Source organism: Lissotriton vulgaris, chromosome 8 (assembly GCF_964263255.1).
Source record: "Lissotriton vulgaris chromosome 8, aLisVul1.2, whole genome shotgun sequence".
NCBI lineage: Eukaryota > Metazoa > Chordata > Amphibia > Caudata > Salamandridae > Lissotriton > Lissotriton vulgaris.
The window spans coordinates 1,216,108,146-1,216,135,241 of record NC_141696.1 but is presented as its reverse complement, the minus strand read 5'-3'; the positions used below and the strand labels follow the sequence as shown (position 1 = coordinate 1,216,135,241).

General features: G+C 43.3%; 1 protein-coding gene across 2 annotated transcripts in view; it reads right to left on the bottom strand.

Moving 5' to 3' along the window:
- Positions 1-27,096, bottom strand: part of DCLK1 (doublecortin like kinase 1) — a 1,249,627-nt gene that overhangs the window by 367,948 nt on the left and 854,583 nt on the right. For both annotated transcript variants that reach the window (XM_086935106.1, XM_086935105.1), the window contains exon 6: positions 9,504-9,598. In XM_086935106.1, coding sequence (XP_086791232.1) covers positions 9,504-9,598 — 95 coding nt within the window. The remainder of the gene's footprint in view (positions 1-9,503; positions 9,599-27,096) is intronic.

The window sequence follows — 27,096 nt, the reverse complement described above, 5'->3', positions numbered from 1 at the left end:
GGATAACATGGCTAAGAGCATTAGCTCGGTAATGCATGAATATCGCTGACTTTTCAGCGATATTCATGCATTGTGGCCGTTTTTTAACGCATTTGCGATAAACCTTGGTAATACCAAGGTTTATTTGCGATAAAAATCACCGCAGCTTAGCGGTAAATTTTTGTCTCTAACCAAGCAATAGCGATAATTATCGCTATTGCTTGGTAATATGCCCCTAGATTTTGGACTTAATGTCAACTTTTGTGATGCCTCAGAACTCCGCAGATCATGGGAGTCAACAAGAATGCCTCAAGTTGTCAACGTTTTTTACATCATTGTTTAATATCAGCAAAACTATTACAACCTAAAATTCTTGAGTTCGGAGCAGAAGCTGACAACACTGATGATGGCTTTGAAGATAGAAGGACAGAATTGGAAGACAATCCCATGAACCAACAGGCTTATACTGTGCAACTGTACTGCATTTTCCAAATTATTTTACATCATGGCAAAAAGAAAACTCCGCTACACATGATAGAAAGATGTAATAGGACAAGTGAGGATATTCATAATAATTAGGAGAAATCCTGATATTGAATCTGGTGTTTATTTTGCAAATTCAAGGATGTGAAACACAACTCTCACTTTCTCAGAGCCATTCAAACAAGATGAAACAACAAGGTATGCCGACCGATTGAGATTTTCTGACCATAGATGTCAGAACCCCCTTTCTGATTTAGAATATAATGGACTCACTAGGTCCGTTTGGATTCTTACAGATCCTGGAAAGATACTAGCCTTCAATTTTTTATGTAACCACGCCCTAAGGAAGCCCGAGGCTTACGGGCCGCTAAAGGGCGAAACACCTGTTGGTTGTACCTTAAACAATCCTTGTTGTTTCATCTGTTTGAATGGCTCTGAGAAAGTGAAAGAGTGGTGTATCACAACCCTGAATGTGCAAAATAAATATCAGGTTCAATATCAGGATTTCTCCTAATTATTATCAATATTCTCACTTGTCCTAGTACATTTTTTTTACTATTGAACAAACGGGGAAGGGGTTTTACATTACTAAGGACAAGCAGCCTTACAACAACCCTCACTAGCACGCAGGAGGGCTAAACAAATGGATCAATTACCCCTTCAAGTTTTGCAATACTTACTGAGAGTTCCAGTCAAAGGCCCCTGAGCATTAAATACCATTTGAAACTTAAAGACGAAGCCAGATTAGCATCCACCTGATGGCATCTTGAAAAAGGCCTACGCCGACCAATCAAGATTGTCCGACCATAGATGTCAGAACCTCCTTTCTGATTTAGAATACGATGGACCCACTAGGTCAGTTTGGATTCCTACAGATCCTGGAACTACACTAACCTTCAAATTTTTACATAACGATGCGCTGAGGAAGCCCCAGGCTTACGGGCCGTTAGGGGGTGAAACACGTGTTGGCTGTACCTTAAACAATCCTTGTTGTTTCATCTTGTTTGAATGGCTCTGAGAAAGTGAAAGAGTTGTTTTTCACAACCCTGAATGTGCTAAATAAATATCAGATTCAATATCAGGATTTTTCCTAATTATTGTGAATATTCTCACTTGTCCTAGTATATCTTTTTACTATTGAACGAATGGGGAAGGGGCTTCCCATTACTAAGGACAAGCTGCCTTACAATAACTAGCATGCAGGAGGGCTAAACAACTGGAACCATTACCCCTTCAAGTTTTGCAATATCACCTACACATGATGACTGCCCACGCAATCTATGACAAGTGCAACAGTAGAGAGCTAATCACATCAACTAATAAGATTGGTGTATCAACAAGTTATAAAGACATAGTAAGGAGAAGGAACCTGATAGCAGCTGTACAATCTTGTAAATCTGACAGCACGCCACTTTCAAGTCTCTTTACCAGGAAAGGATTTACAGTTGCTGTTCTTGATAATTTTGAATTTGATGACAGCTCTTCTTTGCCTGGAACATCCAGCACACATAAGTTTAAGTTTAAGTTTAAAATATTTATTAAGCGCAACATACACCTGAGCGGTTTCTTGGCGCTGAGATAGCAAACAGCCAGCTAGGCAGAGTCAGTCGCTAAGACATAGACTGAAAGGGGGAACAGAGTTTAAGACAGAAAAGCCTGAGTGAATAAAAATGTTTTCAATGCTTTACGGAAAATTGAATATTGGGTGAGAGACCTAAGGTGGAAGGGGAGAGAATTCCAGAACATGGGGGCAAGAGTGGAAAATTTCGAGCCACCCTGTTTTTTTTTCCGGTAGCGAGGGACTGCTAAAAGATGTTGTGCCGAGGAGCGAAGGTCTCTGCCAGGGACATAAGCTTTGATGGCTGAAGATATAAAAAGAGGGGCCAGGCCCGTCCTGGCCTGAAACGCCATGCAGCCTAATTTAAACAAGGCGCGTTCCCGAACGGGAAGCCAGTGAAGGGTCTTCAGGAGGGGAGAGGTATGATGGAATTTGGGAAGACCGAAGGCAAGGCGGGCCGCCTGGTTCTGCACCAGTTGCTGTTTGCGCAGGCTGTACTGAGGGATGCCATTGAACAAGATGTTCCCGTAGTCCAGGCGGGACAGGACCAGTGCGGACATAATTAGTTTAAGTGCAGAGAAGGAAAAAAAACGAGAAATAGAGCGGATAGTACGGAGAGTAAGAAAACAGGAAGAAACCACCGAACCTATCTGGGAGTGCATAGTGAGTTTGTCATTTAGCTTGATGCCAAGAGTCTTAACAGAGGAAACTGGGGTAGGAGGAGAACCAAAGGAGGGGGGCCAAAATAGAGAATTCCAGGGACTGGAACAACCACCCGTAACCACAAGTTCCGTCTTATCGGGATTGAGCTTCAGGTGGTTGAAGTTCATCCAGTCCCTGATGAAAGATAGAATAGATTGGAAGTTAGAGATGGAGTCAGAGGAAGAGGATAGGTTAAAGATGAGCTCGAGGTCATCGGCATAGTTATATACCGTGACCTCCAGCTGCTGTAGAGCAAAGATAAGAGGCGAGATGTAAAGGTTGAACAGTAAAGGAGACAGAGAAGAACCCTGGGGAACACCGCACTGGACCTGGCAGGGGGTAGCTGAAAACTCCCCAAGATGAACCGCCTGGGTCCGGTCCCTCAAAAAGGACGAGAGCCAAATAAGGGCTGAGCCTCCTATGCCCGCCGCCCTGACACGGGAAAGTAAGATGGAATGATCCACCGTGTCAAAAGCGGCGGACAAGTCAAGGAGGACCAGCGCCTGAGATTTGCTTACGTCCATACCCTCTCTGAGGGTATCTAGTACTGACACCACCACTGACTCTGTCGAGTGCTTGGGTCGAAACCCAGCCTGACACGGGGCCAGCCTCCCATTCTCCTCGAGAAAGGAGCTGAGCGCAGATGTAACATGTCGCTCAAGCACCTTCCCCAAAAAGGGTAGAAGGGAGATGGGGCGATAGTTGGCCATCACGGAGGGGTCGGCTCCTGGCTTTTTTTAAATAGGAACGATGGAGGCGGATTTTAGTGATGGAGTGACAACCCCTTGGGCCAGTGAATCGCTAAGGAAGCCAAGAGGAGGCAAAGTACAGACAGAATAGACCTGCCGTAAGATGTGTGCCAGGCAGATGTCTGAAGGGGAACCGGATTTGATTTTGGGGAGGAGAGACAGGAAAAGTTCCTCAGAAAGAGGGGGAAAAGAATTGAAAAAGGCTGGGGCGGGGGTTGGCAGGGGGTCAACAAAGAGAGGGGAGGGAGGGAGGATGTTGGATTTAATTGTCGCGATTTTTCCTACGAAGTAGGAATTCAGCGAATCACAGAGTTTCTGGGAGGGAGGGGGTTTGAGTGAGGTCCTGTCGTAAAAAGCCAGGTCGTGAGTGATGGCGAAGATCTCCTTCGGTTGATTCTCGGCCGCCAAGATTTTGGCCGAGAAATAGGCTTTCTTGGCCTCAATGATGTTTTTTTTGTAAGTCCCTAGGAGAAGGACATAACAGGTCTTGGAGATGGGGGAATAGTCCAGTCTCCATTTGCGTTCTGCCCATCGAACCGTAAGCTTCAGTTCTTTCAGATCATTACTGAACCACCGATTGGCGTCTTTAGGGCGCCTAATCGAGGTGCAAGACAAAAGAAGGGGGCTTCCCAAGGGTTTTCTTAATGATATAGGCAGGCCAAGGGGGAAAAAACAACTGTATAGAAAATGAAAGAAGGTACCCTGCCTAATGTTTATAGAGGTCCTAGTTAGAGGATCCGAAAGTGATAAAAAGGGGGGTGATTAGCCCAAGGGCTGACGCTGCACAGGACAAACACCAGGTCAATCAAAGCAGACTAAACAAGATATATTAGAAAAATACATACTTTTTATTTTTCTTCTTTTTAAATATATTATTAGTAATTTTCAGAGGACAGACATATACAGATTAGATAGTCACAATGATATATCGCAAAATACATAGCAAAAGTTTTTTTTTTTAAAGATTAAGAGCTACCCAGTACTGACCACACTTCAGACAAACTTACACACTCATTCATACAGGGATTGTCTCTAGCTCTAGTTTAAGCATTCAACTACCATTCATCCATTCATATAGTCCTGGCATAGGCAACAATAGATATTCAATAAGTTGCCTAAATCGGGAGGTTCATCCAGGTAGATAGTATTAATACGGGTCCTGATGTAATTAGGACAGAATGCCGTATTCCTGGGAAAACATGCCGACGCGCGTTTCGGTGAAAAGCCAATATGGCCACACCTTCATCAGGGCCAGGGTAGTATGCTGGGCAGGGGGAGAGAAGTAAAATCTGAAAATAAAAAAACTTTGTCTTAGTCCCGTATTTCCAATATATAAGCACATAAACATTTCATTTTCATAATATTATTTGTTTTTAGAAAAAAGGAAACATGTATAGACCTTCTCTAATCGAGGTGCGCCGAAGAGGAGCCAGGCAGTCGCTTCCATTCGTAAGCCATGAATCGATGGCTTTGGCTTGAGCTGCGGAGTCCAGGCCCAATAAAGAGGGAGAGGAGGCCAGAAGTGAAGTCGTAAGGTCGGACAAATTGACCTTGCCCCAATTGCGAGCCCATGAGTTTTTAGCGTGAATAAGTGTCTTGGTCAGACAGAGGCTAAGGGAAAACGAAATTAAAAAGTGATCGGACCAAGTGCAAGGGGTAACAGACAGTGCAGACAGGGGACAGTTGAGAGACCAAACTTGGTCTAGGATGTGGCCATGAGTGTGGGTGGGAGTGTGGACAAGGGAGGTGAAATTAAGAGAAAGGAGGGTTTCCGAAAATTCCTTCGATGAGGCGCATTCCTTAGGGTCCGTCGGCCAATAATTGAAGTCCCCAAGGACCAGAACCGAGGCATAGTTGACGGCCAGGGTGCCGAGTAAATCTTGAAAGGCCGGAAGAAAAGATGGGGTTGGTTGAGGTGGGCGGTAGGCAAGCACGATGGCTAGGTGGGGGGAGAGAGAGGTGGAACGGGCCACCAAGTAGTCAATTCCTCCCAAGGGGGGTGAGGGGAGACATGATATTGCCATGGTGCTTTTCTTTTTCAAGACTGCACCAATGAAGTAGATACTGGAAAACAAGCTGTGCCAGCTGTAGGCATAAACAAACAAAGTAGCAAATTTAAAACCCAACTGCCTTGCCAACATGTGTAAAAGCACTACAAGCCATCACCACATCCCAGTCTACCAGAGAGTTTCAAAGTGGCTGAGGACATGGTTCTTCTTCTACCTGATGCTATGGTCCGCAAAGCTGATTTAATTGAATTTATCATATTGCTTATTGGGTGTGGACCGAAGGATGAAGAAAAGCCAGTTCCTATGTGCGCTGGAATTCATGCTCTGATCTCCCAGAATATCGTCCTACTGAAGAAGGTTGGGTTAACCAGTAATACAATATCCAGTCACAAACTGTGCAACAGTATACACAGCTCTAAAAACAATCAAAAATGTGCATGCTCAGCTTGAAGACCAGTCTATCCGGTCAAATGTCTGCAATGAAGGTGTTTTCCGTATTGTAACTGACATTTTTATGAGCAGTCGAGTACAATTTGATGATCTTTATACAATGATGGGCGTTTTCCACATGACAAAAGTTGTGGTGTGCAGGTAGTTATCTCAGTGGATGTAGCATAGACAATGCACTTATTAAGGCTGAAATCTTTGGAAGCATACCTGTCCAGTCAGTATTGAGTGTAATTCATTATGTTTGTTTGTTACAAGGTATGCTCATCATATCTGAGGCTATAGAAACATTACATTGGAATGCTTTCTGGACCAAGAATGACAAATTAGATTTTGCATATCTTATCTCAAAAGTGAACAAGGCAGAGGGTGCACTTCATTAAAAAGACATAATGCAAAGCCAGGCAATGTTCAATATACTCAGTTCAAAATCAGAAAACCAAATTCCTAGAGTTTGTCAAAGAATGTGAGGAAAAATCAGAACTTTGCAAGTACTGTAGAAATGTTTTACACATGATTCTCTAGTGAAAAAATGGTTTATGCTGACCAAGAAGGTGATTGAGAGATGCATGTGATGATTGGGGAGTCATTAATTACTGTGTTTTGCAAATTTGGTATTATAAACAAACTGAGATAAGAGTCCTGGTATTTGGAAAGAGTGAAGAAGCTAGAGATGGAAAACCATACTGCTACACAAAATTAATCCAAAGACGTTTTGTGATGAATGACAGAGAGGGAAGGTTCATTGCTGTGGCTACAGATATGAAATTGGAACAGACGTTCCAGAGATCACAGAAAAGCTCCAAAGGAATTGTTGATCTGACACATAAAAGTGAATATGTTGCTCAATGGCAGTTAGTTTACCATGAAGTCCTATCTATTTGCAATATTTTCAGAGAGATGACGAATTCAAAAATTAATGGGCCATTGTAAAACTATTCCTCACCACGAACTTGTGAGAGATGGAAACATTTTAATGAACATGTTGACAGCCTTTTTCATTTCATGCAGAAGCAAGGAAACCCCTTTGAAATGACTGAACCTGTGTGACTACACAACTTCGAGACCAAAATATAAGTAGATAGTGATATAAAGACATATCTACTAGATGTTCTTAAACATGGATCAAAACTATACGCAGAACTGATGCAGGAGAGATTTGTATTGAAAGAGAAAAAGCAGTTTGACATAATCACTAAAGCTAAACTTCCAAACTTTAATCGCCATAGTAAGAGTTTCATCTAACCAGCCACTACAAAACAGGCTACAAAAAAACAACTTTTGCAAGCACATAGAGAGATGGATGTAGCAAAAGTTAGGGGTGAATGTATCAAAGACATTCTCTTGCATGGTCTTCCTCTAACAAACCCATTATTTGATGGAGATGCTGCAACCAAACCAGTGAAGCACAAACTTGTACAAGAGCTGCAAAAAAAAACTTTCATCTGAAGAATTTCAATTCAAAAAGGCGTCCTCATTGAAAACTGCTGTTGTTGTGAACTATAATTCACAAATGTGAATGGCCAGGATTTCATCCATGCAAAGCTCTGGAGAGGTCGTTCAGACTGTTCAACAGATATCAAGGTCAGTGTGCACCTTGCAAGAACTGCACATTGCCTTTGACAGTTATCTTGAACTATCTGTCAAAGAATGTGAGAAAATCAGACAAATGTCTACAAGTGGAACAATTGATCTTTCCTGTATCAAGAATTCGACACCTATAATTGTGCAACTTGATAAAGTCTGGTCATCAAAATCGAAAAAGATGAACTTGTAGAAGTTTAGCTTGCTAAAACATTACTGATGCTTCAGTGAGCACTGAATTTCCAATTATTGCAAGCGAATGATTGTCAATGAGGAGTTGGTGCCTTCAGATATATGTAAAAGGCATGAGCCATATTGTTCAAGAACTTAACGGCAAATTGGAGGAAGGAAATTGACCTTCACGTTGAGCCACATGTTGAGTGGTTCCAATTTAAATGTCACAGATGTTATTATTGTGTTACTTAGATTTGTTGCAATGTTCTTTAGTCAAGGATTGTCAGAGTTATGGATAGATTATGAAACATATTCTCTACAAGAAACTCGACCCAGAGATGCCAAATGCTCTTATCAAGCCACATATTCTTACTGGTGATGTCACTATGAGCAAAACTGGGGCACAGCTTTGAGCTTTAACTGCTGAACCTGTTAAGGTTCTAAAAGGATTTACTGGGACAGAAATAGAATGTGACTTTAAAGACATAGTCAAATAACCTTGTGTGTGTGTGTGGAAAACGAGTTCTGACTATCACACATTTGATGATGTTCGGTACAGTGAGTTCAAGAGATCACTCCTGCTAAGTGCCCTTCCACTGATGTCATATTCTGTGTGTGGATACATTAAAAGAGCGTTCTGCTTGACCAGAAGATGTGTAAATGTTTTGAATCATGCATATGTAGAGAAAGATCTGTGTGATTTTGGAAGATATTAATGGGGTTCTAAAACCTAAGAAATATCTAAAGCCTCTACCCATAGAACTTAAACATAGATGTACTTGCAAAACCTGTGCTACAAAAAGATGTACCTGTCGATATGCTCTTCTCAAATGTTCAACATTCTGCAAATGTACCACGAGCGAATGTCGAAACAAATAAATAAAGTGAACTATGAAAATGTGTCTAAAACAGGAGTGATAAACATATATATTTTTTCCATATGCAGATCACACACGTTGTTTGGTGTGTGTATATTTATAAAAGGATTTTAAAAAACATAATTTTTTGTTTCATTTATATATATATATCTCTTCTGCCTCTATTATGGCCGCCATTTTGGAAAATGGCGTACAGGTTATCTCTGGTAATTTGATTGGAAAGTGCTGTCAAAGGCTGTAAAAGCATGTGTTACATATTAAGGAAAGCACCTGAAGGAGGCAAGACTGGGAGAAGGACCTGACTTAGTTAGCCACACCATGTCATTTGGGGTGAGGCTATGATATTAAAATAATATCACATTGCTCCTTTACATCAGAATCTTCACATATCTATCAATAGCAGGAAAGTTCTTTAACTTAAGAAATAGATAATGCAACTTGTGTCACCTCATGGCTACAGGCTCATGCCCCAGCACCCTTCCAAGGTCAACAAATGATGACTTAATTGTATAACATTAGGGACAGACAGATAGATAGGTAGATAGATAGATAGATAGATAGATAGATAGATAGATAGATAGATAGATAGATAGATAGATAGATAGATAGATAGATAGATAGATAGATAGATAGATAGATAGATGGATGGATGGATGGATGGATGGATGGATGGATGGATGATGGATGAATGGATGGATGGATGGATGGATGGATGGATGGATGGATGTGAAAGCGCTACAATAGAGTGCACACAAACTCTGATAATGTTTTCGCTGTTCTGCACTTTAAACGTTTTTAAAAAACGAAAACCCTTCATCATATCGTGGCACCTTGTGACATTTTTAACCCCTAAGTTAGGAGACAAGAAATACCGACTCTGCCTGGAGTCACCTGGCTGGCATTGCTATCCCCCGTCTCCAGGGGCGGGCAGTGTCCTTACCCGTTGCTTGCGCAGACTTCCGGGGCTGGTTGGAGACGGGCTGGGAGACTTTCCAGAGCGAGGCGTAGACAGCTGGCTGCCTGGGGTTCCATTGACTAGAAGGAGAGGAAGACACACAGCACTTGTCAGACGCTGCATCGGTATGGCAACAGCAAAGCGCATTCTGCACCAGAGCACACGTCTTATCAACAGAGCAGGCTTGCACTTCATCACCTCATGCCTGTGCACTTGTATACTATCGTGACACAATCCTGTATTTTGTTGCAATATCTGTCAGATGGGTGCTTAGCGCGTTGAAAGAAATAGCGCCCAGATGACATGTGAAAATGAACCAGAGCACTGTCATCGTTTCTTATGTGCAGCGAACCAGGCACAGAACAGGCTTGGTGGTTGGTTCCCAAACAAAGAACCGGTGCTGTGCGCTTGCAGCGTTGTGCCGGCTTCTCTGGCAGCTGCACGGATTCCTGGCCGGTGCGGTGGAACGGAATAAGGCATGACATGAAATGTATTGCTATGCTGTGTGTAGTCCTACATTACGCGCGGGTGTGTCCATCGCACCATCCATTACATATGTGTGCACGGGAGTGGCGATTGTGACTTGCGCGAGCCCCAATTTCCCCCTTGTAAACACACTTTTAATAGATGCTGGTATCTACCTGCTTTGCCAAGTCATACTCCTGGCGTTTAGCTCAGAACGCTATGAACCAGCTTCAATTTCCATCCATTTAAAACTGGATTGCCTTTAATTAAAATCTTCCCCAAGCCCCTGGTAACAAGATGCACCACTAAAGGTCTGCCTACGAACAAACACACCAGACCCCCTCCCCTTTCCCGCAAGTCACCCCCTCCCCCTGGGCAACAGTATAAGACAAAGGCTGGACTTTACATAATTTAACAAAAGAAAACGGTGCCAAAATATCACACTTTACTAAACATGTCTAGATATGTGTATGAGCCTAGCACCGGCCACTGAAACCGACGGTCTCACCGCCACCACTTGCACAGCTTCAGAACGGTTTTTATTGCTGATGTGCACCATTAGACTTGAATATAGCGCTCAGAAGCCTCCGCAGTTAAAGTAAGCTGCAAACAAGTACCAAGGCTTGGCCACACTGGGCTGTGACCCACGATGGACCCCAGACATCAGTAAGAAGTAACTCTGGCGCCCCCGAGGGCAGGTGCGCGCCGGCGGCAGCAGCCCCGTTGCGCCTTGAACTTACCTTCAATGAGTTCCAGCATTGGGCAGGTGGCCGTGCTCCGCCGGGCAGCGCGTGAAGCGGCAGCGTCCCTTCCCCGGTCTCGGGCACAATATGAAAAGTGTGGGGAAGAGGGGCGGGAGGACGGCAGGGGCTGCTGGCGGAGCGAGGTGAATGAGATGCGGGGGGCTCATAGGCAGATGCCTTCTCTTGCGTAAGCCTGACGTCTGCCGCGCGGCAGGGGGAGGCGCAGGTGCGGGCTCCGGGCTTCATCAAAGGTGTCAAGGAGGCGAGGGGCTGCGGCTCGCGCGCTCCGCCAAAGCCCCCCTCTCTGGTTCCGCCGAGCCCCCACGTCTAACAGCTCCCCATCCGGCCGTGCTCTGAATCACAATCAAGAGGCCCTTGGGGGCGGGAAGGGGCACTGGGCAAAGTGACTCACCTGAAAATCAAAATGACAATACCCCCAGCAAAGTCTCAGATGACGCTGGAGCTTTATTGGCTGATAAACCCGCCTGTGAGCGGTACAAAAAAAAAAGTAGTATTAAAAAAACGAACGTTGTGCGCTTTTGTTCAATTTCGTTATACAAACTGGGGAGAACTGCTGTAATTGTTCTTAAAAGACGAATTCGTGAATAATATTGAGGCGCACCTCTTCAAAATCTGAGGTATGCACCCCTTTTTTGCAATGGAATAATTTACACTTGGTTATGTTAACTGCAACGTTACAGGGCACAAGTTATAAAAACAGAAGTGGGGGGACTAACCAAGTTAGGCAGCATCAAGTGCCATCATGGCAGGTGACATCTCAACACGAGACATCACCGAGCGCGACATCACACCTGGCATTACAGGAAGTGGCATCACAACCCATGACCTCACAAGAGCTGACATTAGATGTTTAGACCCTACACATAAGTTTAGCAGGTCTAGCATGGGTATATTTAAGCGCATTCAAATATTTCGCAAATAAGATTCTGCGACCGCGTTGAACCAAAACAGTGAGGTAACCTGACGCAAAATCTGAGCCTTAACTTACACAACTATTTCAAAACACATGCCACAATGTAATTGGCAGCAAGGAGAAATGAGCCAGTACATGAGTTCTGCTTAATTGGTTGCAAAGTCAGTATTTTAAAATATCTTATGGGTTTAAGGCACATGCAGTCACATTCAGAGATGAAATTAATTGAAATGAAAACATAATTTATAAAGCGCAATACTACACTTGGGTGTCTTGGGAGATCTTTGTCTGCCAACGAAATCTCAAGGAATAACAATAACAGGGAGATAACCCTGGAGGCTAACACTTGCTAGAGAGATCTGTGTTTTGTCTAGTCCCAGTTTTGCAAAGCACATTAAATAACACACAGATGACATATTTTGTATGATTTTATGTAAACGGGTAAGTGGGTTAGTGATTTTAACATAGAGATCCTTTTATTACTTGCAGTCCATAAACTGTAATCCTCCTAATATAATAGTTACCTATGAAGGAGACGTAATCCTCACTGCCTTATATAACACAACCTGTACATTGAATTACACATATAATATTTATTGTCAATGTATAATGTTTACGGGTGATGTGTAAAGCTCTATGACACCCTGCACTGGGATGAGTTAGATTATAGCGCTATAAAAGAAATAAAACAAAATAGTGGAATTTAAACTGTGATGTGTGTAAACACTGGGGTGACAAACACATCTGACATTCTTACAGTGAATGCATATCTCTTATATACAGGAACTGAACAAAGACAAAAGCATGGGTCTCTTAAGTACATGTGAGGTGAGGACAATCTGTGCGCTTTTGTTTCCCCTCTATAGCATTTGCTTCTAGGCAGGGCCAGACTGGCTACCGGGCAGTTTGGAAGGCTGCTGAGCTGGGGGCTTATTTCGTTGATGGGGACCTGCGTGTACTAAACGAAATTCGTTTTGTTTTAATTATTTCGAAGCACACGCAGGTCTCCATGAACGAAATCAGCCCCCACCTCAGTGAAATCAGCCCGCAGCTCGGCAGCATTTCAAACTGCCCGGTAGTAGGTCCGGCCCTGCTTCGAGGTATGATGGCCCAGACAGACCAGCGAGGATACTCCAACAAAAGGAGGCCTGATGGCGTCCACCCTGTGAAAAGAGTGGGTAGACGCCGTCTACCCATGTGTACCAGCGACTCGTGCCCTGGTTACAGTGCACTCCCAGGCCTCCTTAGCTGGAGTTTACAGCTTGCAATAATTGCACAGAATGTGCATGTCCTGTGCACAGGCTGTCTTTGGAAAATAAGGTCTGGAGACGTGTGTTTACCCTGTTGTAGTAACCTTTCCCTAACTGTACTCTGCTCATGAAGCAAATCCTAGGCATACCAAAACCGATAGCAATGATGCCTCTTCTGACGAAACCATCTTTAGACGCAGTCAATCCAGTTAATTTCCGACCAATATCCAGATTTCCATAATCATCAAAGTTTAATAAACGGGCAGTCATCACACAATTGAGACACTACCAGTGCTTGGGTCAGTGGTTTCCGGTGCTCAGCACCGGCCCTTAACCATCAACACCAGCACATTTCATGAGCACCAGTTAAGGACATGTTTATTTGCAAGAGATTAGGTGATTTGCCCAGAATCAAGCGATGTTGAGCCAATGCCAAGACTCGAACCTGGTTCCCCAGATCAGAAGTCAGCAGCTCTGGCCATTAGGCCACACCCTCTCCCCACTCTCATGGTTAGTGGTTTGTTCTGTTTTAGGAGGTACTAACTGGAGAAATGGGTTGGTGCAAGCTGCCTACTGACGAGAGCACCAGCCTTTTTTTTTTTTTTTTTTACAAATTAACCACTGAATACTACTTGTAGATTTACAACATTCTGAATTAATTCGAGGGCATGTATGAGAGGAAACGTTCAATGTGGAAATCAGGACCCCCGGCTATTTATTGGTGGAAACTCCCAGGGCAGGGAAAATATATTGTATGAGAACTCCATATGCAGCCTATTTTACACTTCAAAACTTTTGATATCAAATTATATGAATTTGAAAGCATAATTTTTATCATCACATATACAATTTAAAACCAATCACATATATACTTAAATTATTCACAGTAGTATACTATCCTATGCATAATCAAGAACATTAGGCCCTTGCATTAACTAATTTTTTTTCATTGTTTAATGTAGAGTATGTAAATGGTGCCATATTGAGTAAATCAAATGATTATTACATTTATTTGCAAAACAATTTATATATTTATAAGTGAACAATAGTGGCTTAGATCATTGCAGATTCTTCATCGGATCGAGTATACAAGCTTTTCAGAGATCCATGCGCCTTCATCAGGAGAGCCACAAGTAAGAGCAACATTACCTGGAAATATATAACAAATGTACTTGGTCTATCAGTTGGATATCAGCAATCATTTTTGAGGAAAGAAAAGGACAGAAAGAGATTAAAGGTTGGGTTACCAATCTCAGGTGCCCGTGATGTAAAATTTGTCCGCAAGTGAATATTTACAAAGAAGTGAAATAGAAAAGGAATACAACTTTCACCAGGATAAAAATAATAAGTCTATATAGTACTAAGTTAAGTATATATGTGAATGGTTTCAAATTGTATATGTGATAATAAAAAATATGCATTTTTCTTTCTATATAACTATGATTCTTGGCCTTTATATTTATGTAATTTTATATCAAAAGTTTTGGGCAAAAAAGTTGTCAAACTCTCAGCGCTAGATGATTGAAGGGTGGATATAGTACTGGGTCCTGACCTCACACCATTTCATCCACATGCACTCTAGTTGCTACTGGTAATTTGCTATTAGTGGTTTGGCACTAAATGAGATGTTTCATGGATGACTATTCCCAGTGTTTAGTTATCCCATTTATTCATTCTTTACCCAGGCAAACATAATTTGACATCCCTCAGGTTCCTGCCATTTCACAGCTTCTGAGCTTGAAGAATCAATTGGGTGTTCCGCTTCCAGAACTGTCTATGCCTGTAGTTTTATGGAGGGTGTCAGCTTGCCTGTTAATCCAAAACCCTTACACTGCTGAAATCATTTATGTTATGCAGATTTGTAGAGCATACTATGACCCGGGAGGTATCCTGGCACTGAGCACGAATGAGCTTAGCCAAACCTATGGCCTGTTAGTACTACTGGAAAAGCCTGGTTTCAGCTTCTTGCAGAATTCAAGAAGTGAGAAGGAGGTGCTGATGTGTAATGGAAAGTCATTCCATTGCTTTAGGAGCGATGTAGGAGACGTTTCGGCCATCAGATCTGGTTTTCCATATGGGTGGAATGTACACAAGTAGGAGTCTGGATGAGTGGAGGTGACAGGAAGGTTTGTGAAAGCAGATGCGTTTGTTGAGGAATGCGGGGCCAGTGTTATGTAGTGCCTTAAAAGTGTCAGTGAGGAGACTAAATGGTGCTCTTTTGTGTATGGGGAGTCGGTGGAGCTTCTTCAGGTATGGTGTGATGAGAGTGCGGCGTGGGAGGTTGAAAATGGTTCTGGCTACAGAGTTCTGAATGGTCTGCAGAATTCTGGTGAATTTTTTGTTGATCCTGGCATAGAGGGTGTTCATGTAGTCCAGCTTGCTTGTGATGAAGATGTGCATGATGGTTTTCGGGATGTTGATTAGGAGCCATTTGAAAATAGGCCTCAGCATCTTCAGGGTATGGAAACATGAGGCGGGGACGGCATTGACTTGGGTGGTCATGCTGTGTTTTCTGTAGATGGAAATCCCAAGATTATTGGCGAGTTGATGGTTGTCAGTCCAAGCTCTGTTGTCTACCAGGTGGGGTCCCATGGTGAAGTGATTTTCCAGAAGATCATGAATTTGGTCTTGTCAGTGTTCAGCTTTAGACAGTTGGCCTTCATCCAGTGGGCACTTTTAGTCATGCAGGTATTGAACTCAATCCGAAAACTGGGCATCTTGTCCATAAGGGAGAGAATGAACTGCGTGTTGTCAGTGTTGGAGAGGATGTTGATGCGATGAGAGCAGATGCTGCTGCTAGAGGGATAGTGTATGTGTTGAAGATTGTCGGGCTCAGGGAGGAATCTTGCAGAACTCTCATGAAGATGGGGTGGGAGACTGTGTCAAATGCTGCAGAGAGGTCCCGGAGGACGTGGGCCGTCATGTCTCCTCTGTCCAGAGTCATGTGGATATCATCTCTGGTGGCAATAAGATCAGTTTCTGTGCTGTGGTTGGGTATGAAACCAAACTGAGTAGTGGTGAGGAGTTGGTGGTCACTGAGGTATTAAGTGAGGAGTCTGTTGTTGATTTTCTTGAAGACTTTGGCTGGGAATAGTGGCAGAGAGAAATCGCAAGCCATGGGCGGACAGTTGTGTGTTTTCAACCATCTGGTACGGTTGCAGAAGAGTTGGAGCAAATCAAAATTGAGTGTAAGCATGGCTCGGATGGATTGCAGTCCTCTGGAGTGGGCAATGTAGGAGCAGGGGTCCAATGGGGCCCCTACGTCGATAAACTTCGTGGTGGTGTCAGTTTCTTTTGGGGTGATGACAGACCATGTATTTAGCATTGGTTCTTTGGATATGATCCGGAGGCATTTGGTGAGGTCTGTAGGGCCAGTTGTGGGTTGAGATACTTGGCTCTTTGACCTATGTTTATGGGTGAGAGTCCCAAACCTTCAAAGGTCATTAGAAAGCTGGGATTCCTTGTAGATTGTGCTGACCTTGGAAGACCAAATCTCCGCTTTCAGGAAGGCTTCCTTTTTCAACAAAAAACTTACACTGAGCTTTATCTGTTTTGTTTCCACCACTGCCTGAAGATATTTGTCTCATTTGTTAGGTTTGGCATTAGTCAAGAACGTTTGATTTTACTAAAATCATATGTTTAATATACATTCTTATAAGGGCTTTCAGCCAGCCCTCTTCGTTCATTGGTATGTTATTATGTCATTCAAATTTTTCTTCCACCCGTTAAAGCGCTGGGCCGTTGGTCAACCCACTTCAGATAGAGGATAACTAACTTCACTGTGAGTGGCAGCATTTTGCTCATCCCAGAGAAGACCATTGCATTACAATACAAAGTCGTTCCCTTAAGTGGCAGGAACTACTATGCCAAAGTATACGTTTAAAGATAAAAAGTATTTTTGCTTTAACCAAAGTTTTTTTTTCTGGTTGTTACAAGCCTTGCAGATTTCCCGCCCAAAAAGATTAGCAAAAGCCATGACAAAATAAACAAGCACTGGAACATTCAAAAGACTGGCAGCCAACACCAGACTTCTTGGCCTTGCCAATGATTGTTTCTTTTGAATTCATTACAGCATTGCTGTCTATTTTGGTTTCTTTGTATGGGCCAACAGCGTCAGCAAGATGGCCAACACTCGCCAGCTGTTTTGTTGCTGTAGCTAAGAAGATATCATCACCCATTACTAGGCTTACACTTGGTGCATTAGTACCCTATTCTCATGTGTATTCATTTTAATGTTTTGGAGTATTACACATACAGCCTACAATACACTGCAGGTCCCTGGTGTATCAAGGAATACCTTTTCAATTATATTTCAGAGCAGGCTCTACATTCTGAGACTCAAGAATGGCATATGTTTCTCTTCTTTCACGGGGCAAAGGATGGTGACTATGATTTTATGGTAGATGCCACTTCTCTCTGAGGCTGTGTTCCCTTTCACGTATATTTGAAAAGAAACATCCACTTGAAATTTTGTAAGAACCCGAAAACCAGACTCTTCACTCTGCGAGGGTCCAATTAACAGTCATTTAACAAAAAATTTAAAATATTAACTTGTATTCAAATAAAACTCCATTCCACACTCCTGGTGTGTCTAAGTATGTATATAACAGATGTTATTACCCAGCTTAATGATGCACAATTTACCAAACTTGAAATGGCAAAAATCTGAGCTGCCCTTGGTGGAATGTGAAATCATGACCTGCATATCACAACAGGTGGCAGCAGTGAGCATTTTTTGTCGTTCAGTCATGTTGGCGGCGGTGGCTCCTTTGTTAAGGCGGAGGAGCGCCGCCCCACTGCTCTCTGCAGTTAAAAAAGGAAAAATAAAATGATAATAACAGAATGTTATTATCATTTTATTTTTCATTACTGAGTCAGTTTAGGGTGGGGAGACTGGGCTGCTATCACAGAGCTGGCAGTAGGATTGGTGGGCACCATAAGTATGCATGACGGTTGGCGGGCCGTCTTAGGTCAGACAAACCGTCATGCGCACTTAGCATCTCTCCACCAGGTGGAGAACAATCCCAGGATCCCATGCACTGTCTGAGTGGCAAACCAGGCCACTCAGACCAATCAAGACTCTGCTGTCAAGCTGGTAATACTATTAGCCTGAATGGCTTTTTAGCCCCCGTCCCACCACTTCTGTAGCAGCCGCCACTGTATGCTGCTAACACTACTCTTCTACAGTTTAGAGAGGAGGATTAACACCATGCAGAAGGAACACAACAAAACATAACACTTTGCAGTGGAATTTTCACTAGTAGTTTCTAGATACAGTGGCGTAGCAAGGGGGGGTGGCGGCCACACCACCCTAATCTGCAGCACCCCCCCCCCGCTTCCCGCTCCTACATGCCGATAGGCTGTTGATGGTTACAGGTAGATTCAGAGGGAGATTAAAACTCTGCAGGTGAAAGCATGGGCTTGCAGGATAGGAGTCCTTAAGCTTGACAGCTGAAGTGAGCATACAATAAGGACTCTCCGTTGTTGTAAAGGCTTGACAGTGGCTTTTAAGGTCGATGATAGAACACTGACCACAAAATATCATGCTACACACATATATTAGCCTGAATACCAACTACAGAAATATTGTGAAGATAAGCATATATAGGTAGGTATAGATTTACTATTCTTAACTCCACATCTACGTACCAGGAAGATACATATATTATCAATATATACATATGTCAAGTTAAGTATGGCACATTTTAAATCCATACTTACCTATAAATACTTACAGTCATAATATTTTAGTAGTCTATATTCTAGGTACAACATTTTAGTAGCATAATATTAAACCTCCATCATCTGGTAAAACCCCTGTCTATTGGCCAGGGTATCAGTTCCCAGGACACTGTTTTGGACTTAGTTTCTTTTAAGAGTCTTTCATCTGATGAATTTCAGCACCCCACTCTAATGTCTGTTTCCTACTTTGGTCTTCCTACGTTGCTTCGAAGTGGCCTGCCCTGTGGATTTGGTGTAGGATGGCCGTTCTCAGCCAGTGCTTCCTTAACGTTTGTAAATCAACCATCACAATATTCACAGCACAAGGCATATCCTGAGGTGTAGTAAACTTACACTCATTCCACTGCTGAATAGTTACATAATTACTGTGTAAAACTAGTTACAGGATCTTTGAAATGTGCAGCACTTGCTTGTCTATCACCCTATATTATTATCCCTCTTAAAGCTGTGACACACCTCTCCTCTGCTAACCACTATCTAAGTTTCTTGGACCATGGACACATGGAAGGAACCCTTCCCATCTGAATGTAACATACTAAACACATTCTAACAAAAATCTCTAGAATAATATTATAATATCTAAAATTGTATTCCTGTAGGATTAATCCTACATTAAGAACATATTTCTAATGTTCATGAGATTCCCAAATAACTTTTGGAAAACTACATTACATTAACTTTGGTGGCATTCATTTCCACTCTCATAATTCTCATACTCCTACCTTGGGCAATGCAAATATTATGTGTGTTTCTAGGATTGGAGCTACTTGCAAGGTGTAAGTGTATATTCACAAATCAACAAGTTTGTGGGTGTTCACTTAAACTTGCAGGGTGCCCCTCTCAAAATGCCCAAACCATTGTCTTTTCGCCTGCATCTACAAATGCAGTAAATACACTTGTCTGGCAGATTCACTTTATGAACAGAAAAAATGTGAGTACCCAATCTAAATTTATGTGCATGAAAACATTTGAAAGTAAGGGCCCTGGGCAATTGCCCACCTTGCCCATGCCTCAAAACATCTTCTACACGACCAACATAATAGCTATAATGACCACATGCCAAGGAGGGTCACGTTGCGTTGTGTTAACTATTTGGGGGAGATGTCCCCAGTTGGTATGGGCTATCAGCTACCTAATGCCAGAGGAGGTAGTCACCAGATTCCAGTGGTTGGCAATCACCAGATGCCAAAGGGTGGCCACCAGACGTATACACACAGAGATGCATGTACACAGGGAAGTTTCTTAGTGAGATTGAAAGATGGTGCTAGAATTGGTTGGGAGAAGAGTGTTTGGAGACTTTCAGGGGCATGGGTGCCGCACAAAGGAGACCAGCTGGGTCTGGTGGTTCAATGGACTAATGCATCCACTCCAAGAATCTGAGTTTGACCGCATGGCCATAGATTTATATCCACTCAGCCTTTCATCCTTCTGAGGTCAATACATTTAATATCATTGAGCTGGTTACCAATAAACATCTGCTGCTCTGCACCGAGATGGCCCAAGTGGTGAGCATGCCTTTTAGAAATACACACTATGCGCTACCAAAGCATTAAGGTTTCTGTATGTTGAATAAAAGGAGCTTGCGAAAAGTTGGCAATTGATAGGCAAGTAGAGTTCATCAGAGAAATTGTGAAATCCGCAGATTTTGTGCTCCAATGAGCTAGGTTAGAAGGATGAGTGTCTGCCCAGTGATTTGTGTGCAGCTAACAGTTCGTCGATTCCAATGCCAGTAAGCATAATGGGTTAAAATTCAAAAAGACCGAATGAGAGAGCATGAAACCTTTGGATTATGGCTTATTTTTTATTATTGTATGCCAGGTATTTGACGTAGGGCGAACACAACTCCGACCAGGAAGCAGCCGCGGATTTGACAGAAAACATCAATGTCTGCAGAGGAATCCCAAACATGTACTGTACATATAACTATATTGCGTTACGAGGTCTGATGGGAAACTGTTTTATAAGAGCAGAAACCTTTTAAAATATTTTTTTCTATATTGAATATATTTCAGTTTGTGGGACAGGGCTATAAAGCAGTTTGTCTACAGCCAAACACGGTGCTAAAAGGGGATGAGAACCAAGGTCTGCAGGTCCCAAAGTCAAAGTTAGTACATTTTAAAATGGCAATAATATAAGAGTTTTCTTGAACTGGGAAGTATAGGACAAGGGGGGCTTGGGGGAGGGAGCCGACCGAAGGGAGGTCTCCTCCCCCGGGCGGTTTGGGAGGGCTGCGAGGGGTTATTTCCAGAAGTTGCCAGAATGTTCTAGTTTTGGGCTGGTCTAGTAGGACCAGCCAGCCCAAGTATAAATTCCACCTTTCCCGCTATCCGCCACCATTTTAGGTTTGGTGACCTGGTGGCTAGGTGCTTTAACTTTTTGTCCCACCCTCCCTCCCTGTTTTCTGTAGTATTTTTCTTACTATACTTAACAAAGAAGGGAGGTAGAGTACAAAGTAGGATTCCTACTCCACGGGCACTGATACATAAACAAGGAGAATCCTACTACCAGTTGGAAGGAAAAAGTGAAGGAAGGGGGGGAACACTCAGTGTTGTGTAAAATACCCCTCACACACCAACAGGCCCCTTGGTGTCATGCTTCATCATCGGGGTCTTCGCACCCCGCTAAGGGGATGCGGCACGCTACGACCTACGACTACGCGGGAGCGTTGACAAATCAGACTATGTGTGGTGTGTGTTGAGTGCAAGTGAAGGGATTGGATGTGAGTGGGAAGTGTAGTGAGAAAATTAAAAAGTACCTGGCTAGTGGGTAAAAAGAAAAACTTTATTCCGTACCCCTGGCTGGTGCTATTAAAAAAAGTGCAAAAGGGCGAGGTTTTGTGTCTTAATTAGGGACAGAACCTCTGGTGTGCGTCGACATGTTTCGGTACAGGTGTACCTTCTTCAGGACGGGGCACAACTCCCAACCCTACTCACGTTTTTCTAAAGAAATAGGATTTTGTTCTAATTTTTCTAAAAAGTGATTACACTCATTAAAGACGGCTACAATGTGCCTACAGCGGTTCTCTGGAACATGTAATTACATGTCCTGAAAAGAAGAAAAAACCATTAGGTTTGGTTACCATATAGGGTTGGCTCAGACAGGTGCAGTCACCTGGAGCCCCAAACAGTTGATTTAACCTGTAAAGGAAAACAGACATACAAAACACACAACACACAGACACATTTAGGACAAACTTAGGATTTCTGTGTTTTTAGACATACTTATGGTATGAGTTGGCTAATGCCTCATGAGCAAGTCCTGAACATCAAGGTAGGTAGGTGGATCCACAATCTATAAGGATAGAGGAGTGGATTCAGTGTTGTTGTTTCTACTCACTTTTTAACTCTGTAATACACCGACAGAGGTCGGACTCTGTTTAGCAAATACTCACGAAATCCGCCTATATTGGCCTCCTTCTACCACCCTGTGCTGCTCCGCCGTAAATGGAGTACGGATGAGCTTGGTGGTATATAAAGGGAGATAAGGTGAGTTCCCATTGGTTAATTAGCGGAAATGGCAAATGACCATATAAGGGCGATACCCGTGTTGCCGCCTCCTCCATGCATGTGATTTAGTCACATGTAACATGGAAACCTCCGTTATTTGTTAATTACCGGGTTTTGTATGCCCAAATATGGATTTTCCGCTTGCCAGCCACTCACTTGCTGATACTTTCGCTCACGCTGGAGGAGCGCCCATGTGATGCAGCCGCCGCTGTCTCCCGTTCGCGCATGTGCACTGCCGGGTCTCCGGTATTCTATTGCGCATGCGCAAAGGTCGGATGTCGACCGCGCATGCGCGTTGGTGTTTGCGCTAGTCATCAATGGTGCTTTTTCGCCCGAATATATCCTCATTGTTGGTTTTGTTGTTTGTTGTTTACAAAGTAGAATTGTGACTAAATAAATCAATAAGGGCTTTTGGTTCTAGTAGGTCTACTCGTTGTTTCAAAAAGTTTCAGTGCCATATCATTAGAGTGAGATAAATACTCTGATGTGGTTGACACTATAATACATGTTATTTATACAGGAGGTAATACATGTATTTGCCCTGACTACAGGAGTGGTTCCCCGATTTGCACTTGTTATTACTCTTGTTTTTCGGGGGTGTTTAGGAGATTTGGCTCCACGGTATGTCATCATTGAGTCCAGTGACATGAGTTGCCAGGCGGAACACCCAACGTTGTTCCTTTTGGAACAGGCCTGATTCAGAGGGTAATCGCTCTATGACGGTCCAGCGTAGATCGTTGACGCAGTGTTGGTGTGACAAGAAATGTGATGCCATCTTGGTTGTTGTTTTTTTGCAGCGTATATTACTTTTGTGTTCCCCTATCCTTATTTTGACGGGGCGGGTGGTCATGCCTATATATTCTAGTCCGCAAGGGCAGTTTATTAGGTAAATCACATTCCTCGTATTGCAGTTGGTAAAGTGGCGCTGCTCCCATGTTGTGCCATTTCTGAAGGTTAGGTTTTTGCTTTTCTGGGTTTGATGACAACAACTGCAATCCCCACAAGGGAAATGACCCTGTACCCCTGTTACATTGAGTCTCTCCATCTGGTTTTCCCGTGGTCTGGTATGGACCACGATGTCCTTTATGTTTTTGCCCCTCCGATGTGCATGCATCGGTTTCTCAAAACTCAAGTCTCCACAATTCAATATGCCCCAGTGCTTATTAATGACCTTCGACACCTGGTTTGATATGGTGGAGTAGGTTGTTACACAGATCGGCCTCTTATTTGCTTCTTTTCCTTGGAGATTTTCTTCTATGAGTGCCTCCCTGTGATTGTTTTTTGCGCGCTTCATCGCTTTCTCGATGGTTCTGGTGGGATATTGCCTTTGTACAAGTTTAGTTTTTAGATCTTTCGCTTGTCGGTTGAATTCACTCAACTCTGTGCAGTTTCTCCGGAGTCTAAGAAATTGCCCATAGGGCAGATTTTCCCTTAGATGTCTAGGGTGGAAACTGTCGTAACGTAGCAGACAGTTTCTGGAGGTCGGCTTGAAGTGTGTAGTGCTTTTTAGCCTTCCGTCCTCACTGTAGATGTTTAGATCTAGAAAGACCATCGACGTATTTGAAACGGTGCTGGTGAATTTTAGATATTCGTTCTGGTTATTTAGCCAGGTTACAAAATTCATGGCGCTGTTGACATCACCGTTCCAGATGATCAAAATGTCATCGATGTATCGTTTCCAGATGCCAATCTGGGAACGATAAGGGTTACTTTCATGTAGGATCTTTTGTTCCTCTAGATGGTAGACGTATAGTCCTGCTAAGCTTGGAGCAAAAGTACTTCCCATGCTCGTTCCATGGGTTTGTAGGTATAGTGTCTCCTTGTACTGAAAAAAATTGTCTTTCAGGGCCATGGTGATACACTCTAGGACAAGATTTCTCGGTGTTTGGTATTTCCAAGTTTTGCTGAAGAGTACTTCTTCGATGATCTCTAGTGTCTCTTCATGGGGCAGGCTTGTGTATAAGCTCTCCACGTCCAAGCTTATCAAAAGCTGCGTGGTTGGATCAAAGGTTGTATCTTCCAGCAGTTGTAGTACCGATTTGGTGTCCTTCAGGTACGTATTTGTTGCTTGTACCATCGGTCTAAGAAAGGCGTCTGAGAATTTTGATAGGGGTTCCAGGATGGATCCAATTCCAGAGACTATTGGTCTTCCAGGTGGGTTGTCAATGTTCTTATGTATCTTGGGGATACAATAAAAGTATGGTATCCTAGGGGTGGGTTGTTGCAGGAATTCAGCTTCCTTCTTGCTGATCCAGTTGTGGGCTAGTCCTTCCTCCACCATACCTCCAATCCGAATTCTTAGTCGTTCTGTTGGATCACTCTCCAATATTTTATAGTTCCGTTCGTCGGACAACAGACGTTGGCATTCTCTGTCATACTTCTCAAGGGATTGTAGTACTATTGCTCCCCCCTTGTCAGCTGGTTTGATGACTAGCTCGCTGTTAGCCGTTAATTCTCGAAGTGCTTGCTGTTCTTCTCCACTGGTGTTGTAGAAGACATTCCTCCCTTGTGTGTTCAGCTTGTTGACCTCTGTTATCACCGCCTTCTCGAAGGTTAGAATCTCTATGGGGACGCCTGAATCGGGAGGGGTGAAGGTTGATTTCAGCCTCAGACCCGTGTCTGTCTTTTCTTCTGGCAAAGGTTTGTCCTTGAAAAAAGCCTGTAGTTTCAGTTTCCTGAAAAAGTCTTGTAATTCTACATTGAGTTTGAAAACATCAGGTTTTTGAGTGGGTACGTATCCTAATCCTTTGTTTAGGATATTTTTCTGCATCGCTGTCAATGTGATGGGTGTGAGGTTTACCACTAGGTCCCCCTCTTGCTGGTTGACGGTTGATTGGGTAGTGATCCCGTCATGCTCCGGGTTGTCCGGGCGTTGGGCTGCTCCTGGTCTTCCCACACTACATTGTTCCCTTTCCGGTTCTTCCCTCGTGCGTTCTGGCGCGCCCCTAAAAAAGGCTGCTGTTGCCCTCCATACGGTTGTTGTTGCCCGTAATAACCATCATTGTATTCCTGGTTCCACATTGGTCCAAACTGGAAGGGGTTGAATTGTGGTGGACCCATGAACTGTTGGAAATGGTTCGGTGGTTGGTATCCCCGCCATCCTCTTTGTCTAGGGAACTGTTGGCGTCTCTGTCGCCATCCTCCCCTGCGTTGTCTGTTCCCTTTGTTTCCACTCGAATTGGAACCTGACGAGCCAGTGTCTGAAGTTTCACTGTCTGTGTCGCTGTAGTTGTTTTTTGAAACATAATCCACTTTTGTGTAAGGATACGCACTCTCAGGAGTAAACTTTGCCACATCTTTGGTCAATTTGTTAGTTTTGCTCTGTTTTAGGTTGAACTCGAAGTCGGTCATTTGTTGATTTAACTCCTCGAGTCTCGTTTTCAGATCCTCGGTTGACATATATGTCTTCAATTGGATCTCAATTTTATTTATTTCGATTTTGAGTTCTTGTGTAATCCTGGCAGCTGTTTTTACTATGAGGACTAACCAATCTCTCGAGCAGTGCCAAGAGATTAGTGACCACTCCTTCTTGAAAATCATGTCGTGTTGAAAAATTAATGGTTCGTTTTTCACAATCAGGCCAGGGGGTGCCATTTTGTTACGTAAGTACTGGGTCATGAACAGCCCATGCAATGCTGCTTTTATTTGGTTACGCCTGAGGTTCAGCAGTTCATTCCAATCGTTGGTTTGCGGGCCTGTATCATGATTGCACAAGCCCTCAAATAGATTGCCGTCTGCTAGAATTTTATCGATCTCGTCCTCTGCAAAAGTTAGGCCATGTTCGTCTTCCATTATGGGTGGACCGCTGGCTTCTTTTTTATACCTAAGTGTGTGTCTTTTAATGTGTGTGTTATGTGGTATGTCTGTAGGGAAAACTCCCGCAGCTGCGCGCTGCCTATAGACTATACTTAACAAAGAAGGGAGGTAGAGTACAAAGTAGGATTCCTACTCCACGGGCACTGATACATAAACAAGGAGAATCCTACTACCAGTTGGAAGGAAAAAGTGAAGGAAGGGGGGGAACACTCAGTGTTGTGTAAAATACCCCTCACACACCAACAGGCCCCTTGGTGTCATGCTTCATCATCGGGGTCTTCGCACCCCGCTAAGGGGATGCGGCACGCTACGACCTGCGACTACGCGGGAGCGTTGACAAATCAGACTATGTGTGGTGTGTGTTGAGTGCAAGTGAAGGGATTGGATGTGAGTGGGAAGTGTAGTGAGAAAATTAAAAAGTACCTGGCTAGTGGGTAAAAAGAAAAACTTTATTCCGTACCCCTGGCTGGTGCTATTAAAGAAAGTGCAAAAGGGCGAGGTTTTGTGTCTTAATTAGGGACAGAACCTCTGGTGTGCGTCGACATGTTTCGGTACAGGTGTACCTTCTTCAGGACGGGGCACAACTCCCAACCCTACTCACGTTTTTCTAAAGAAATAGGATTTTGTTCTAATTTTTCTAAAAAGTGATTACACTCATTAAAGACGGCTACAATGTGCCTACAGCGGTTCTCTGGAACATGTAATTACATGTCCTGAAAAGAAGAAAAAACCATTAGGTTTGGTTACCATATAGGGTTGGCTCAGACAGGTGCAGTCACCTGGAGCCCCAAACAGTTGATTTAACCTGTAAAGGAAAACAGACATACAAAACACACAACACACAGACACATTTAGGACAAACTTAGGATTTCTGTGTTTTTAGACATACTTATGGTATGAGTTGGCTAATGCCTCATGAGCAAGTCCTGAACATCAAGGTAGGTAGGTGGATCCACAATCTATAAGGATAGAGGAGTGGATTCAGTGTTGTTGTTTCTACTCACTTTTTAACTCTGTAATACACCTACAGAGGTCGGACTCTGTTTAGCAAATACTCACGAAATCCGCCTATATTGGCCTCCTTCTACCACCCTGTGCTGCTCCGCCGTAAATGGAGTACGG